We start from the raw sequence: 15,087 nt of genomic DNA, 5'->3' as shown, positions 1-15,087 counted from the left end.
AAGAGTCATTCATAATGCTTGTGAATAATTAGTTGTATTTCTTACTCATATTCTATTGTGTGCATTGTCACAGTTAACATGTTTAGTATTCTATTCATATAGTCTATGTTACTTATAGTTTTGCCTGTTTAAAAAATAACCTGTTATAAAAGTTTTGTACACACTTACACACACCTATGCACACTCATATTTCTTTCTAAAAATTATAATCTCTACATTGGTTGCTGGGAATGCAGTGCCTTAATGTTTATATATAATTTCATACACATGTGTAATGTGTTCTGGTCACACTTATTCTTCCATGCTCTCTATATACCCTTATCTGCTTCCCTTTGTCATACAAGTTTACTTCCCAATTCATGTCTTTGTGTATGTGTTTGTGTGTGTGTGAGAAAGAGAGAGAATGAGAGAGAGAGAGAGAGGGAGAGAGAGAGAGAGAGAGAGAGAGAGAGAATGAGGAATAGAGAGAAAGAGCAAGAGAGAAGGTATGTGTGTGGTATATATGTGTTTATATATCAGTGTGACAACTCATACATGCATATGTGAACATGCATGTGGAAGCCAGGGGTTGACAGGAGGTGTCATTAGGTGTATTTCTTTATACGTCTCACCCTATTTTTTTTGAGACAGGGTCTTTTACTGGACATGAACCTTGCCAATTAATCTAGACTGACAGGTCAGAAAGGCCCCAGGTCCACCTACCTTAACCTTCCTCGTCCTGTGATTATAGGTGCCTGGCTTTTTAATGTGAGTATTAGGTCTCTGCACTGAGTCATCTACCCATCTCTCCAGACCTGAGATCTGATGTTTGAAGCCAGGAGAAGATGGTGTTTCAGCTCCAGAGTAGGATATATATTCCTCAGCAGCTGTGACAGTGCTCAGACTTTGTGTGAAGGTGGACTTTCCTTACAATTTTTACTGATTCAAAAGCTGCTTCCACCAGGAAGCAATCTCATACATGGCCAGAAATAAAGCCTTCCCAGCTCTCTGAGTATCCCTTAATCCAAGCTGACAATGAAATTAACCTCAAACTAATACATTTGAGAAGTTAGAGAACAATTGATCAGCTGAAGATTTGCTGTGAAGAACAGTGCAGCCCCCTTTCTCACATTGTTTCTCCTTTTTTGTGTTTTCATCTGTGTGATTGTGAAACCAGCATGAGTATATGAGAAGGTAATGTGTACATTCAGACATAGGTAAAGACGTAGACACAAGACACAGTGCTGCAAAGCAGAACTCCAGGCAGTATTCCTCTACATGCTTTGAAAGTCCTGAAGCAGATTCTCTTCTGCTTTGAGGATGCACTGGGAAATTTTACTAAAGCTGTTAAGTTTTCAACTAGAATGTGGAGATGACCATGTGGGGAAATGTGCTCCTTCCTCTTGGGTGTATTTACAAGTGGCAGAACTGGAAGCTGGCTTGTGCTTGCACGTGGGAGGATGGTGTAATCCTTCCATTCTACTTTATGATGCACATTCAGAACCATGGGTTCAATCTTAATTGCTTTGCTTTCCAGGTAAAGTCCTGACCTTATACTACAAGCACATTTTCATGAATTTGTAACTAGTGAGAGTTACAGTATTCTTAGATGTTTTCTTGGAAAATTGGCTTATGATTGACACTATTGGAGATTTTAGAACTGGAACCTGGCTTAATGAGTAACAGATATGGCAATAGGATCCAAGTAGAGGAATGACAGAGGAGGCAGAGTCCTGTAAATTAGTGAATGGGTTTGTAAAATGTTCACGGTACATGCCACTTCAAGATGCTGTCATTGGTAGGATTTCTCAAGATCCCTTCAATCACACTTTGAGAGTTGTGATGGGGCAGTAAAAAGGATATTGTAGCTTTGTGTTGGGGCAGTTAAGAGTATATTGTAGCTAAAGGACAAGTTAAATAGTAACCATCCACCCATTCCTCTATGGACTCTGATTCAGGAGGGTGAAACAGAATGTCCAATGGAACGTGATCATCAGAGAAGGTAAAGAGCGGGAGGGCACTTGGAAGGTCACAAAGAGATCTCCTTCTTGTGTCATTTCAAGGCCATAGCCAGTGCTTTGTGACTGAGGCTCACGGGGTCCTCTAGTGGGCTTCAGTTCTTAAGGTGTGATTCCTATGCCTGAGATCCACGAGATCTACAGATGGCTAAGCATTGGAGCTGGCTTCTAGTGAGCTTATGTCTCACTGAGGTTCTTCTTTTGGAGGCTGGGAAAATCCTGACTATAGCTACACTGGGTAAGTGCCTTCTGGGAATGCAGAGTCTTGTAGCTCAGGACACATGGGATAACGTGCCTCATAAAACAGCATGTAGAGGACCATCTGTGCACAAGATTTTCTAGCTAGGCTTGGACCTAACCTGGGGGAGAAGGTATGGAGTGCGCAAAGTGGTGCTTATAAGGGACTCCACCAAAGGATGGGCATAAATAGTAGATGGAAATGGCATCTGATGTGGACACAGCTCCAGGAGACTGAGCGTTGTATTGCAAAGTAGACAAGAATGGCTTCTTTACTGGGACCTAAGATTGTGAGTAGATGGGAGGCATATGAGTCAAATTTCCAGTCTATTCCTTAAAAAAGGGGAGCAGTGAGTATTTCTAGATTTTTCTGGGAGAGGCTGCCATCTATAAAGATTTTTGGTTTAAAAAGAGCCTCTTCTTCTCTTTAAGCACATAGTCACTGAAGTCTGCATGACACCAAGCCAGCGTCTTATTCTACAAACTGTTATGTTACTCTTACCACTAAAAGTGTTCTGCCCCCATTGTTTGGTATGGGGCTCATGACAGTGCTGTAGGACTCAGGACAAGAATCTCTGATAAAAGTCAGGGTCATTTAGGGGAAATACATATTAGTACCAACAAGTAGCTTCCCATTCATAGACATTGTGAAAACATTTTTTTTCAAATGATCAATTTGTTTGCATTCATATTTAAATACATGTTACCCAGGATTAGGGCAGAAAAGAACCCAGACATAATAGAAAAGCAGAGTCGATGAATGTGTTATCCTGTTTTAATTCTCAACTGAACACCCATGAGTGCCAGTAAAGAGTCAAGATTTTAGCAAAGTAAATTTTGACATCCACAATCAACATGGGCAATTAATTTGCAAACTGTGCTAACAATCCCCTCATCATAGCTATTCCCCAATGCCAAGTTTTCAGGATAACTCACATGTTATCACATCTTTCATATTTAAAATTAATGATTTTAAACAGCTAATTAAAAGCAAGTGAAACTGGATGGCTTACTGAGAGTTTTTGTGGTAATTGTAAGATGTTTTATTCATTCTGAAGGGAGTATGATCCTGCCGTTACAAAGTGCTGACACAGCTTACTCTGCCACATTACTAAGGAGCTTATAATAAATTAAGGTATTCTGTCACTAAAACTTTTGTTTACATTTGTATATCTAGCTGTCCTATTCATAAAGGGATGATATTCCACGAGCATTTCATCCTTGGCCTACGATCTAGCATTTTATTGCAAAACTATTAGCCTTATGGATTTATCAATGAAAAGTAAATTTGCTGTATCAATCCTGTTCACTTCTCCTAACTATCTCAGTAAGATGATAATTTAAAAAAAATATTTATTTTTATTGTATGAATATTTTACCTACATGTATGTCTGTTTGGTACCCATATGCCCAGTTGTGGTAGGGGTTCTAAGAAGGCTTCAGGGCTAGTAGAACTGGAGTTCTAGGTGGCTATGAGCCTCCATTGGGTGCTGGGTATTGAATGTGAGGCATATTCAAAAATGGTGCTGGCATAACTGGATATCAACATGTAGAAGAATATAAATAGATCCATATCTATCACATGCACAAAATACAAGTGCAAATGGATCAAAGACCTCAACATAAAACCAACCACACTGAACCTGATAGTAGAGAGGTTTTGTTGATTTCACCTCTTAATTTGATTATTTCCTGTTGTCTAGTCCTCCTGGGTGAGTTTGCTTCTTTATGTTCTAGAACTTTCAGTTATTCCGTTAACTTGCTAGTGCGGGATGTTTTCAGCTTCTTTATGTAGGCATTTAGTGCTATGAACTTTCCTCTTAACACTGCTTTCATTGTGTTCCATAAGTTTGGGATATAGTATGGTCATTTTCAATATATCTTATGTAGTCTTTAATTTCTTTATTTCTTCCTTGACCCATTGGTGATTTATGTAAGCATTGTTCAATTTCCATGTGTTCGTTGACTTTCTGAAATTAGTATTGGTGTTGAATTCTAAACCATGAATTTAAATCATGGTGATCTGATACGATACATGGGTTATTCCAATTTTTTTATCTGTTGATAAACAGATATGTGACCAAGTATGTGGTCACGTTTTGAGAAGGCTCCATGAGGTTCTGAGAGAAAGGTATATTTTTTTATGTTTATCCTGAACGTTCTATAGATGTCTGTTAAGTCTATTTGAGTCATAACATCTGTTACTTCCTTTAATTCTTTGTTAAGTTTCTGTCTAGAAGACCTGTCCAATGGTAAAAATGGGGTGTTGCAGTCTCCCACTATTAATGTGTGATTTAAAATTTAACAATTTTTTTGTTTGTTTGTTTTCATGTAAAAGTGGCCTTGTATTTGGGGCATAGATGTTAAAAATTGAGATTTCTTCTTGATGGATTTTTCCTGTGATAAATATGAAATATGCTTCTTTGTCTCTTTTGATTGATGTTAGTTTGAAGTCTATTTCATTAGATATTAGTATAGCTACACCAACTTGTTTCTTAGTTCCATTTAATTGGAAATTTTTTCTTCAACCTTTTACTCTGAGGTGATGTCTGTCTTTGAGGTTGAGGTATGTTTCTAGTATGCAGTAAAAGGATGGATTCTAATTTTGTATCCAATCTGTTAGCCTGTGTCTTTTTATAGGTGAGGTAGGTCCATTTATATTAAGGGATATTAATGACCAGTAATTGCTAGTTCCTGTCATTTTGTTTTTCATGTAGGTGATGTTATTGTGTGTGTTCCCCTTCTTTGGGGTTTGCTGCTGTGAGATCATCTATTGTCTGTGTTTTTGTGGGTGTATCTGATTTCTTTGGGTTCAAGTTATCCCAAATTTTTATAGGGCTGAATTTGTGTCCCATAGCTCCTAGATATTTTGTGCTAAGCTTTTGTTAGATTTAACATTTTCTTTGACTGATGAGTTGATTTCCTCTATCATATCTTCAATGCCTGAGATTCTTTCTGCCATCTATTGCATTCTGATATTTATGTTTGCATTGTGGTTCCTGATCATTTACCCATAATTTCCATTTCCAGAATTCTCTTGGTTTGTTTTTTCTTTATTATCTCTATTGCAATTTCCAAGTCTTGAATCATTGCTTTCATCTCTTTGATTGTTTTTTTTTTTTGGTTTTCTTTAAGGGATTTATTAATTTATTTCAATTGTTTTGTTTTTTCCTTTACTTCTTTGAGGGAGTTTTTCATTTCCTCTTTAAGGGACTCAAGATCCTAAAGTCATTTTTTTATGTCGTCTTCTTCTGCTTCATTTGTGTGGGGGTGTTCAAGTCTTGCTGCTGTAGAACCACTGGTTTTTGGTGGTGCTATGTTTTACTTTGTGTTGTTGAGTGTGTTCTTACCTTGTTGTCTTCCCATCCTTTCTTCCAATTGGTGTAGTTGGGTTGTGTCTCTGGTGATCAATCCTCCAGGCACCCCTGGATCCTCGGCTCAGATGACGGCTCCTCGTGGTGGAGTTGGTGCCATGGTTCAGCTCATGAAGGATGTTGCTCAGTGACTGTGGAGATGGGGTGTGGTCAGACCTTCCTTGCTTGGTGGCTTAGGCAGAGTTTGTGCACTGGCAGGTGGGCCTATTGCCTACTGGCTCTGACCTTCTTTTATTATTTGAGATTAGAATTATGATATGTTCCCCTTACCTTTCCACCCTCCAAACCCTCCCATATACATTTGCATAATCTCTTTGAAAGACTTGGCCTCATTGTTCATTCATTGTTGTAACATGCATAGATGTATATTTACACACACATGCACTACTAAATATGACCTGCTCAGTCTGTATAGTGTTACTTGTATGTATGTTTTGAGGGATGACCATTGTTTTTATTGGATAATGAATTATTGTAGTCTTCCCTAGGGAAGCCTATTTTTCCCACTCTTGACACTCTTAGTTGCCTCTGTTTTTATTGTAGTTGTTTTAGTTTGTTCTCTCTCTCTCTGTCTCTCTCTCTCTCCATGTGCGTGTATGCAGGATTGAAGGCTCCTGGTTTTTCCCACATTGACTTTAGCTTGTCTATGTTGTTGTCCTTGTTCCGCTCACATTAACATATCCTGCTGGTGAGATTTTATGAGTTTAGCTTTCTTTGGCTCTTAATCATCTTACCTCCTCCTCTGAAATGATCCCTGAGCCTCAGGGGAAAGAAGTTGCTTCATGTATCTCCTTTCTTCATGGTTCTTTTATGTTATGAAGGTAAAGACTCCCAACTCTTGATATATCACTTGTTTCTGGCCTCACTGACTTACTTATCCAGTTTGAAATTCTCAGACTTTCTCCTGGATGACCTCTTTCTCATGAGCGTTCATTCGAATGGCTGTCTCACTGGTGTTGCCCTTCTCAGTCTATAAGAACAGGAGCAGCAGTCCGAGGTGTGGTGGGCTTTTATGTGTGCTGTTATTCCAGACAACACACACGTGAATGAGAATAGTGACTCACTCAATAGATACATTCTATTTCCCTGACTTACCCTGCTCTGCACTAATTTAATGATGGTGCTTTTAGCTCTCTCAGTCATTCTGCCTTCCCAGCCTTTGTTATACAGCTTCCATTTCTTTTCTTAATGTATCTCTCTCTGCTTTAGCTTTGAACTCGAAACTAATATTCTAAAGAAATTGTGGCTATGAAGAAGCCATTATTGTGATGATACTTGTCTATTTCCTGAGGATCCCAGGAGTGTTGGAGAATTTACTTTGCCCCACCTTCTTGTGTGTCTGGTGCTCCTCATGACCATCTCATTTATTGAGGCCTCATGGTGATCCTTAATGGCTTTATTTCAAAGGGTATGAACTCGGGTCTAAGAAGAGATATTTCTTAACTGAGAGCTCCATACTCTTCTGTCTCCATGAAAATTTCTTTGACTGAAAAGGTATCAGTCATTATATTGTGATTTTTTCCCATCATTATGAAAATTGTTTTGAACCAAATGACTGTAGGAATGGGAAGATACAGTGGAAAATATAAATGTACCATAGGATGAAGAGTATCTAAAGTCAAACAGAGTAGCTCATTATATCAAGCATGGGAACCCTCAGATTTGTAAAGGTTTATTTATTTTTATTCTTATGAGCATTTTCATTGCATAGATAGCATATAAATATGCCATGTGCATAAATTCATATGTTAGATTTCCTGGAACTGGAGTTTGAGATTATTGTGAGCCATCATGTGAGTGTGGGGAACTGAACCAGAGTGCTCTGGGAGAGCAGCAAATGCTCTCAATTACTGAACCATCTGTTCAGGCATAGTCTTCATATCTTTGGTGGAGGATTTCTATTGACCAGAGCTATGGGTTCGTGTCCTGAATATTACCTACAATGTAATCGAGGGCAGGAAAAAACTGGTTTCTCTCTATGCATTGTGAGGTTCTCTATGTCTTCACATTTACTTTTGGATTTCTTTATGTCAGCTGTTTATTGTAATCAGAAACCTTTTTATTAGTCTCCTCAAAAATGAACTTATGTTTTATTTCTAGGTGGAAGCCATTATTTATTAATGAACCGTTTGTCACAAATCCTTCAAGACAATGGCCATAATGTGACCAAGCTGCTTAATAAAGTTATATACATCCCAGGTACTTTTCAAATCAATTATTACACTAAATAAGTTTAAATAATAAATAATTGTTTTGATAAAAGTTCTGTATATGGCCTTATTTAGAGATAAATCGTGGGGTGTGTGTGTGTGTGTGTGTGTGTGTGTGTGTGTGTGTAAAGGTTTTGTAGATCTCATTAGAAAATGTTTTCTTGTAGATCTCATTAGAAAATACATATTTTTGTATGTTACTTCTTGGTATAGGTTGACAATGATTGCAGCATGTCCCCCAAATCTTAATGTTCTAGAACTAATGGTTTTGAACATTATTTAGCTCTAAGAAGTAGGTCTATAATGGAATAGACTTGGAAAGTAATTGTATTGTCCTTCCAGGTGTGGATTATTTCTCAGTAGAGTGAGGTAGGTGTTTATAAAAGAGTGAACTCTACCTTCTCTGGCCTCTTTTTCTCTTCCATCATGTGGCTCTTGTATCCACCATGTATTATACACACCACCTCCTGTATTAAGATGCGGTGAAAAGACAACCATCAAAAGCTATTCACACAGCTCACGTAATCTTGGATGGTCAATCTTTGAAATATAAGTTAAAGAGTTTCTTAGGTTTATTTTTCTTTGTGTATACTTGTGTGTGATTGCGCATATTTCTGCATATAAGTATAGGTGGCCAATGATGCCAAAAGAATTGGTTGGATTACTTTGACCTGGAGTTAACAGGCAGTTGTGAGCTATGGAACATAGGCCCTTGGCAAGTGCAATACACACTTTTAACGGCAGAGCCAACTTAGTAAAATATTAAAAATACAAGTTAATTAATATCAGCTATTTTGTTATGGCAATAAAAATAGATTAAATAACCCATCACGTGAGTGTCACTCCCAGTCAACGCTACACATAATTGTTGATTATGTGAATAAATTCTTGTGTCAAGTGTGTCTAAGAGTAGTGTTGAACAGACATATTCTGCCATATAGAATTTTGGCACTTTAATTATCCAAGGTTCGCTGCACTCAATGCCACTCAAATCCATTTCTATTTTTAAATGAGACTTATAATTTAAGAGCTATTTTCCAGTGACCTTTACATTTATGCTCAAATTTTAGGATGTGTGATTGAGAAGATCTCAGATTCTTGATTGAGAGATCTCTGCCGAAGTTCTGCATAGTGCTATCAGAAGTTCTCAGTTAGTTTAGTGCATCCAGAGAATCATAACCAAACTAAAGACCAGCAGTCTCTGCTGATAGACTAGGGCACAGAAGCCCAGAAAACTCCAACTCTCTGTTTGGATATATTTTTATACATTTAATTGTCCCTAATAGTCTGGTTTCCTAACTGCAATTCATGCTCACCCTGTTTTCTTAGTCCCACAACCTTTGATCTACTGCTCAAAGCTTCAGACTCTAATCCTTTAGCAAACTAAGCACAAAAGTTCTGTAAAATTCCCCCATAGCGGTGGAACGGATATCTTTTCTTTGTAGATTCAAGCGTTGCTGTCTTCAGATTTCATTTGTCCTCTATTCCCCCCTCTCCTCTCACCCCTGCCATCCTTGTCCTCCTATTTGCTCTCTGTCTTGTGTCCTTTTCTTTATTTTTCTTTTTCTAAGGTTTTCTGAGATGGGCCCAGGTTGTGTGGAACTTTACTGCAGTTTCTGTGTACTTTTTTTTACACAAAAATGTAACAATGAAAGCAATGATCCAAGGAAGGTTTTTTTTTTTGTGTGTGTGTGTGTGTTCAGAAAAACAGGATCAGAAAAACCATGTAAATAAATGACAGTAAGCACATACTAAATATTAACAGAGCAGTCTTTCCCCAGAATTTTCTAATGATACAGCAGTTTAAGTATATACTATAGATTATATCTGGGAAAGCACAAAAGGAACTCAGAAGGCCGTATCCTGATCAGGACACACTTCAGCTTATTGTGTTCTAGATTGCTCTGACATCCAGTGTGAATAACCATGTCCTATAAATTGAATTTAAATGTTTATCACAGGAGGCATGAGATCATGTCCAACAACAATCCAAGGAACAAAATGCACTTAAGATGAAGGTACTCTGCCTCTCTCACAGTTCCCCAAGGCTTTTTTCACAGGGTTTCATTCTTTGGCCACATTTCAACACTAACTGTAAGTCTACCTACCTACCTATCTACCTGTCTGTCTGTCTGTCTATCATCTACAGAAACATTCTCATGTATCCTAGGATGGTTATAAAATTGCTTTATATTAAATAATAACCTTGATTTTCTGTTCCTCCTTCCTCTACCTTCTGAGTTCTAGGATAATAAATGTGTGCCACACATTTTTCTGTGTGGTACTTGGGATCAAATGTAGGATTTTATATACACTAGCCTGGTACTGTAACAACTGAGTAACATATCATTACCTGTCGAGCCCATTTTTCACTAGGCATGTATCTCAAATTAAATGCCGTCTTTGTTTTGGCGGAATCAATTCAATAATATCAGTGATCCTCAGATACACATACACACATTTCTGTGTGAAAATTACTCTCTCTACATTGGCAGCTGGTAGTTCAGTATATCACAGTCCAGAAAAACCAGCTTCCAGGCTGAACATAGGGTTCAAAGGAAAAGTCCACAATGTAGCACAAACCGATACTCTCTGACTCAGCCCTTCTTTCTCCCAGCATTCAGTTTAGTTTATCCTGCCTACCTAAGTTGTGCCCTATCAACAGGCCATGGTAGTTTTTTTATTCATTAACCAATAAAAGCAACACATAGACAGAAGGACCCCCCACATCAACTCTGTCTTTGCTGTTCTGTTCTGCAAATTCTAGGCAGTTTTCTTATCCTTCCTAAAATCTGAATTCAGTCCTCTCACTCAGGGAGAATACTTGACCAGATTTAAATGCTTCCCCCATGATGTGAATTCTCAAAACTTCCTAATGAACAATGAGTGAATCAGATTTTTCTCCAGATAGTGTTTCTAGTTTTGTTTTTACTCATTTAAAACATAAGCAGATTTATCTATTCCTCCACTTTGGTCACTTTTCAGGGAGGTGATGATTCTGGAAGTTCTTTATTGTACAGGGTTGTTTTGGCTATCCTGGGCTTTTCATTTTTGAAACACATCTTAATCTCAATGACAGACATTACCTCAGAGTAAAGGACTGGGAAAAGATTTTCCAATTTAAATGGACCTAAGAAACAAGCAGGTATAGCTATCCTAAAATCTAACAAAATAGACTTCAAACTAAAATCAATCAGAGGAGATGAAGAAGGATACTTTATACTCATTATAAGAAAAATCCATCAAAATTAAGTCTCGATCCTGGAAATCCATGCCCCAAATACAAGAGCACCTACATATGTAAAAGAAGCATTACTAAAGCTTAAATCACACATCAAACCCCACACACTAATAGTAGGAGACTTCAATACTTCACTCTTCCTAATGGAGAGGTCAACCAGACAAAAACTTAACTGAGAAATAAGAGAACTAACAGATGCTATGAATCAAATGGACTTAACAGACATCTACAGAACATTCCACAAAAACACATACCTTCTTCTCAGCACCTCATGTAACCTTCTCTAAAATTGACCACATACTTGGTAACAAAGCAAACCTCAACAGATACAAAAAAAAAAAATTGGAGTAACCTCATGTATCTTATTGGATCACCATTGTTTAAAGTTATAATTTAATAACAACACTAATAACAGAAAGCCAAAAAACTCATGTAAATTGAACAGTGAACTATTGAAACACCTCTGGGTCAAGGAAGAAATAAAGAAAGAAATTAAAGCCTTCCTAGAATTTAATGGAAATGAAGGCCCAATGTATCCATACCTATGGGACACTATGAAAGCAGCGCTAAGAGGAAAGTTCATAGCACTAAGTACCTACATAAGGAAAGTGGAGAAATCTCACACCAGTGACTTGACAGCATGCTGGAAAGCTCTAGAACAAAGAGAAGCAGGCTCACCCAGGAGGAGTAGACAGGAAATAATGAAATTGAGGGCTAAAATCAATAAGATAGAAACAAAAAACAATACAAAGAATCAGTGAAACAAAGAGCTGGTTCTTTGAGAAAATCAAGAAGATAAGCAAACCTTTATCCAAACTAATACAAAGGCAGAGAGAGAACATCTAAATTAACAAATTCAGAGATGTAAAAGGGGACATAACATCAGACATGGGGAAATCTAGAGAATGAAATGGAGTCTTTTTTATCTGAGGGTGGTGTTAGGAAAAAAGACACAGCTATTCTGATCATTTCTTTCTTTATATTCTCATGATGTTCCATCTTTCATTGTTCACCACAGTTTATATACACAAGAAAAAATTTTCAGACAACATAGGATTTACATTGGATTGTCACATTCGATTTCTTAAGTAAATGATGAAAGCAGGTTATTCCCAAAATGCACATGCAATAAATCTTAAACAGAGCAAGGAAAGAGAAGTTTTTTTTTTCCCTCAGGCAACTCCTTAATTGGTGGGCTGTAACTTGCAGCTGTAAAGAATTGGTCATTTCATTGTCGATCTGGAGAGCTAGTCTTGTAAAGGATTTTAAAGGAGTTATAAACCTAAACTGCTGAGGAATCTAAGAAAACTAGGAAATTATGTACTGTAAGCTATACTTTTGAGTATATAAACGTTTTTATCAAACATTCTGTGATCAGCAGTCATAAATGTCAGGATTTCTGGGACTCAGAGTTCCCTGCTTATACAAACACAGGTGTTTCTTAATTCTTTAGTTTGGGTACGGATTATCACACATCTTTGTATGCAGCTTCATTGACAGTCTGCAAGACATAGGGACACTAAAAGTGTTTTGTATCTAATATGTATTTTCTGTCCTGTGCAGCTTTAGACCATCTAAAAGAAAACTTGTCTCTCTTTCTTCAGGCTATAAATATAAATATCAAGACGGTGGTTTGTAAACTTGTACATCTAGGGCAACAGAAGCAGTGGTTTCCTCTGTAGGGTTGTGATCTCCACAGCCATGGGATTTTGATGATGTTTATAGAGCTAGGTCCCTTTATTGCTTTCTCTGTGCATCAAACTGTAAATTCAGCTATAAGTTGGTGAATACCTCTATAGCATTTGTGCCACTATCACACCACTGGGTCCATTTTCTCTGTATGTTGGTATTGTGACAGGGAAGGTCCATCGCTAGAGAAAACTACTGATGAATTTTTCCACTAGTGGTCTGTGTAGTACCTTCTGACAATATAAAAGCTATCCAGAAGGAAAGAAAGTTCCAATTCAGTTCCAGCTTGATTTTGCTCTGCATTACAACCAAACTTTGTGGTGACTTTACCAGTACAGTCTTGTGATCTAGTTAAGCAATTAAAACAATGGCAACAGTCTATCTTATTGTGAGTACTTCTGGGGCTTCCTGACCAACAACTCATAGGAAGCTATCTTACCCTGGCTTGCAACTTTTTGCTTCATCATTCCTGGCTTCTGAGATCAGCATTATCTAAATACGCATGGCATCACTTTTTAAACAATCTAAAAATTTTTTACATGTGTTTTGTCATTTACTTTGTTTACTTATTCTGTGTATGCATGTATGCAAGCTCCAGTGTAGACAGGTGCTGAACATAGGACAAATGGCAGGAGCTGATTCTCTCTTTGCATAGGACAAATGGCAGGAACTGATTCTCTCTTTGCATAGGACAAACAGCAGGAGCTGATTCTCTCTTTGCAGTCTGAGACCTAGGAATCAGGCTTGGTAGTGAGTACCTTAACCTGCTCAACCAACTCACTGGCCCTCCTAGATTTTCTTTTCTTCTTTTAAAGTTAGCTTTCAGAGTAGTAGATTTCCACACGGTTTCTGTATAATCTGTAGTTTCGATTAGGATCTCCTTTGCCATTCTGCTAAACTTCTGTCCCCTTTATCACTTAAACCTTGTTATTCTCACTGTTTTTCTGCACTCTAATTTTTCATGTGTTCAGCTCTCACCACTAACATCAGGATTCCCCTTCTGAGCCATCCATTGCCCCTTTCTAGTGTCTACAAATATTTCAAGGTCAGGAATGGAAATTTGCTAGAATATCCCTAAAGCAAGTAGTTGTCAGGGACCAGCTTCTACAAAAATAGCTCTTCCCAGGGTAGGGCCATGGGGATTTAGAAAATATTTATAAAGAATATGAATAGGTGAAAGAAAATAATAAAACAGAGAAATATATAGGATAATATCGGAAGGGAAGTCCAATGAGTACTGATATTCACCCGTGTTTAATTTTCAATTGTTTTAAATACCCCTGGCCCTAAAAGGTAGGTGTAAGACAAAAAGCAGCATTAACATGATACAAGAAAACGAACATACCAATTGAAGGTTGCGGGCTACATCCACAGTTAAACATTCTGTTGCTAGAATAAAACAAGTCACGCTCACACCTAGACCAAAACATTCCACTTAACGTGCTTATTGCGAGTCCCAATATATTGGACGGTTTCTAGGTCTTGAAAAGCATTAAATACATATCGGCTGTCAGTATATAGATTAAATGCCTAATTTGAAAAATGTTGAAACATTATAGCAATAGTTCACAGCTCAAGTATTTGAGCTGAGGCTGATTCTGTTTGTACTATATGTCCTTCTCCATTAACAATATATGTAGCTCTCTCATTGGAAGAACCATCTGTAAAAATTAACATAGCATCCTGTAAAGGATCTTTTGCTACAACTCTAGGGAAAATAAAGGGTTGTAGTTATGCAAATTGCAGCTGGGAAAAGATTATTAATATGGCCTTCAAACTGAGCAAACACAATTGCCCAAGAATCACTGTTTTGAAATAACCAATCAATTAGTTGTTTAGCATAAGGAACATTGATCATAGCCAGCTCTCTGCCAACATAACTCCTAGATCCCATCCTGTTCTGTGCTAAGAAAGTTACTGCTTCAAAATAAGGGTTTAGGGGGAGCCTAGGAAGTTTGGATGCTCACCTTACTAAACCTGGATGGAGGTGGGTGGTCCTTGGACTTCCCACAGGTCAGGGAACCCTGATTGCTCTTCAAGCTGATGAGGGAGGGGGACTTGATCAGGGGAGGGGGAGGGAAATGGGAGGCGGTGGCGGGGAGGAGGCAGAAATCCTTAATAAATAAATAAATTAAAAAAAAAACCAAAAAACAAAATAAGGGTTTAATATCCTAACTGGAAAAATGGGAAGATGCAACCATAAAAGCAGATCATTTTTCCATAAAACTGCTGTAGGAGTAAGTTCTGTAGGTAATATACATGCTTACCAGGGCTGACCATAATTAATATAGTATACTTGTTGTTTCTATATACTCCATTTAGGAGAGTACCTTTCTAGC

At 37.7% G+C, this 15,087-nt stretch overlaps 1 protein-coding gene across 1 annotated transcript in view; it reads left to right on the top strand.

Annotated features, from left to right (window-relative positions):
* The first annotated feature begins 2,012 nt into the window (after positions 1-2,012).
* LOC121432940 (UDP-glucuronosyltransferase 3A2-like) overlaps positions 2,013-15,087 on the top strand; it is a 34,062-nt gene continuing 20,987 nt past the window's right edge. Inside the window, exons 1-2 of the mRNA XM_041631133.1 lie at positions 2,013-2,235; positions 7,709-7,807. Of these exons, the coding sequence (XP_041487067.1) occupies positions 2,142-2,235; positions 7,709-7,807 (193 nt within the window). The 5' untranslated portion in view covers positions 2,013-2,141. The remainder of the gene's footprint in view (positions 2,236-7,708; positions 7,808-15,087) is intronic.

This window comes from Microtus oregoni, unplaced genomic scaffold (genome assembly GCF_018167655.1).
Source record: "Microtus oregoni isolate MIOR12 unplaced genomic scaffold, Mior012 000036F_ref0000092, whole genome shotgun sequence".
Lineage (NCBI taxonomy): Eukaryota > Metazoa > Chordata > Mammalia > Rodentia > Cricetidae > Microtus > Microtus oregoni.
This window is presented reverse-complemented; position numbering and strand designations above follow the sequence as displayed.